Source organism: Microtus ochrogaster, linkage group LG8 (assembly GCF_000317375.1).
Source record: "Microtus ochrogaster isolate Prairie Vole_2 linkage group LG8, MicOch1.0, whole genome shotgun sequence".
NCBI lineage: Eukaryota > Metazoa > Chordata > Mammalia > Rodentia > Cricetidae > Microtus > Microtus ochrogaster.
Window position 1 is genome coordinate 21077157 of NC_022033.1, and position 3646 is coordinate 21080802.

The window sequence follows — 3646 nt, forward strand, 5'->3', positions numbered from 1 at the left end:
TGTCCGCTATGTTCAGAGAGTCCAGTTTTATCCCAGGCTTTTCCAGACCCAGGCCAGCTGGCCTTGGTGAGTCCCCAGTAGAACATCCCCTCCTGACTGATTTCTTACCCACTCTGCCTGGCATATACAATAACTGAACAGTTAATGGGATTGTATTATCTTGTGGGCTAGTAACAGACCAGGATATCATACAGCCACTACAAGTCATAAGCAGATCATGTGACTCTGTGAGGAATCATTTATATCATGTAATAATAGTAAGAATAAAAATGACCACTGGTGGTGGTGGCACACAGCTTTAGTCCTAGCACTTGGGAGGCAGAGGCAGGTGGATCTCTGAGTCTGAGGACAGCCTGGTCCACAGAGCAAGTTCTAGTACAGCCAGGGCTACAGAGAGAAGCACTGTCTATGTATGTATGTATGTATGTATGTATGTATGTATGTATGTTCTCACTTGTTTGTGATGGTTAGGTTGACCTTGTGTTAGGAGGAATGCTTGTTTATCATTAGGTATTTAGAGATCACTGAACTTGGTCTTATGCAGTAAGGATGCCCAGAGGATTTAATTTTGATATTCTCAGTTCCTTCTCTTCCTGAGGACTTTAATATCATTCCCTGAGTGTTATTAGAGGTGATAACCTTGATATAGTTTATGATAATCATCAAGTGACTTTACAGAGCAGGGTGGAAAACTTTAATATTCTCCAAATACACATGGTACAGAGACAGGTAAATGCTCATTAAAAAATAGAATGTCAAATTTTTAAAATTTTAGCTGTTGGTTAATGAAGTTGAATTATTAAAATGATTATTATCTAAAATATAAAAGGTTCACTGTTCATTTGTTATGACAAGGAAACTATTATGATTTTTTTTTTGTTTTTTTTTGTTTTTTGTTTTTTGTTTTTTTCGAGACAGGGTTTCTCTGTGGTTTTGGAGCCTATCCTGGAACTAGCTCTTGTAGACCAGGCTGGTCTCACAGAGATCCGCCTACCTCTGCCTCCCAAGTGCTGGGATTAAAGGCGTGCGCCACCACCACCTGGCTTGGAAACTATTATGATATTAACTGTTAAAAGCAGTTTTTAAAATTGTATTTATTGTTTCTGTGTATGTGTGATGGGGGACATGTGTGTGCCAGTACAGGCATATGGAGGTCAAAGGACAACTTTTTAAACATCATTTTCCAGGTATTTAATGATCCTATTCATGGCCATATTGAGTTCCACCCTCTCCTTATCCGAATCATTGACACACCTCAGTTTCAGCGGCTTCGCTACATAAAACAGCTGGGAGGCGGCTACTATGTTTTCCCAGGAGCTTCACACAATCGCTTTGAACACAGTCTCGGGTAAGAAGGGAAAGGCGTGGGGACCATGCAGTTTTTACTGCTTCTCTCTCATGGAGTAGCCTCATTTAATCTCTTAGAGGGTGCTTTCTCAAATGGTCATTGTAACATCTTTATTTCATTGATGAGAAAACTGAGACTTTGGCGTCCTCTTATCATTTTTTATGTGTTTTTGAAACTGCATCATATCCTCCTGAAACCTAGTGTCTGCTGACAGGTCAATTGGATTAAATACTTGTCTGTAAATGCTTACATTGACTGGGGTTGGCTGCTGGCATAACTAACTGTTAGTTTGATTAGTTTTCCTTTTGTCCCTAGTTAGTCTTTTCATCTCTTTCCTTCTGGGACAGAGGCTCCTGGGAGAGCTCAGGCTGACCTCAGACTCAGTGTCCCCCACCTCATCTCCAGAGAGTGGGGATTCTGGGCACACTCCACCATGCCTGGCTCCTGTTTGGTTTTATTATAGATTCACCCTTTTAAACAAAGTAATTGTGTCAGGAATATATGAGTTAGAGAAATGCTTATAAGCTCTGGGAGGGTTGTCTCTGGTTTATACTTTTCCATTCTGTGTGTAGAGCTGGGAGAAGTAGGCAGAGTTCAATTGGGAAATAAGTATTTGCTTTATTTGCTTTGTGGATTTTCATTTATGCAAGCTTTTTTCTTTCTCACTTGCTTCCTTTTGTCATAGACGTACTGCGTGCTAACCAATTGCGCCCCTGCAGCTCCTCTTGCTTCCTTTTGTTTCCTTCAGGGTTTCATTTTACAGCCTAGGCTGGCCTCAAACTCCTAATCCTCAGCCTCCCAAATACCAGAGTTCCAGGTGTGTGTCACTGTGTTCAGGTCCAGTAGTCAAGATAAAATGTACCTATGCTCAGATTATAAACACTGTTTATTGAACCCTCGTTAGAACTTTCCAAGCCACAAACAAGTTGTCTACCTTCCTAGAGCTGAGTTCAGGAGAGAAGTGCTGAAAGTACATTTAATGCTTGTTATTAGGCCATTTATTTATCTTATTTTTGTTTGCTTTGCTGGGGATTAAACCCAGGGTCTTTTACATGCTAGTCAAGTGTTCTACAAAACCACATCCTTGGCCCTGCTAAGCACTTATCTTCAGTCTTTGTTGGAACATCAGAGAGCCAACTCTCAGAACTCAAAGTTTCAAGTTCTAAAGGTTCATCTTTTAAACCAAAGTGTGCCTTTTGATCTCTTTATCTGCAGGGTTGGGTACCTAGCAGGCTACGTTGTTCGAGCACTGGCTGAAAAACAGCCGGAGTTGCAGATCAGTGAGCGAGATATACTTTGTGTTCAGATTGCTGGACTCTGCCACGACCTCGGTAAGCTCACAGAAGCCCTCACTTCGTGTAAGATCCTACTGTCTCACCTCTGCTTCACATTCAGAACTCCATCTAACCAAAGGAGATGTACAAGTATTTTAATTTTTCGCTAATCACAGCGCTCCGTGGTTCCTAATATTATTGATAAGGATGAAACATTGTTATTATTTGTGAATTATCCATATTAAGCCTCTTTGCTATGTCACATGAAAGGTATTATTTATTATTAATTTATTTGTGTATTCATGAGACAGGGTTCTTGCTCTGTAACCCAAACTGTCCTAGAACTCACTATATTTAGCCTGGGCTAGCCTCCAACTCATGGCAATGCTCCTGCTTCTGTCCACGTGCTGAGATTACAAGCATGAGCCTCTGCACTGGCTGAAGGGGCTTTCCGACAGTGAGTTTTCTTGCTCTGTCTTTAGGATAATAGGAACCTGAGTTTTCTCTCATTCTCATTGACTAAAATTGCTTTTTCCTTTAGTCATTATAAATCCATCCCTTCTCACAACTAGAACAGCTTTAAGAAATACTTTTTCTTCCCTTACTCACAGGAGGTCTTAGGCCATTTAAATCCAGGTGGAAGAGTATCATCCTTTTCAGTAAAAAAAAAAAAAAAGTGGCTGCTCTGACCTCTTTAGTTACAGAAGAGAGTGTGTACTTGTGTCTCCATGGACAGACACTGAAGGAGCAGAGTCCTACCTTTCAGTAGGCTCAGAAATCCTTCCTAGAGGATAGTTGGTTCTTGTATGCTTTTTGAGTGGATGCAAACCTAGGAGCTGTGCATGCTAGGCCCTGGCTCTCCCAACTGAGCTGCAATCCAAGTCCTAAATCAATAAACCTTGTTTCTTTAGTTTTTGGGGTTTTTTTGTTTGTTTGTTTGTTTTTGCTTTTTTTTTTTTTTACAAAAACTCCTAGCATTCCTGGTAGCAAATACAAAACTGGAGACTGACCTAGAGAGGGTTGG

The 3646-nt window shown here is 40.8% G+C and overlaps 1 protein-coding gene across 1 annotated transcript in view; it reads left to right on the forward strand.

The window, feature by feature from the left end:
* Samhd1 (SAM and HD domain containing deoxynucleoside triphosphate triphosphohydrolase 1) overlaps positions 1-3646 on the forward strand; it is a 39561-nt gene that overhangs the window by 9020 nt on the left and 26895 nt on the right. Inside the window, exons 4-6 of the mRNA XM_005363152.3 lie at positions 1188-1348; positions 2564-2679; positions 2744-2772. Coding sequence (XP_005363209.1) covers positions 1188-1348; positions 2564-2679; positions 2744-2772 — 306 coding nt within the window. The remainder of the gene's footprint in view (positions 1-1187; positions 1349-2563; positions 2680-2743; positions 2773-3646) is intronic.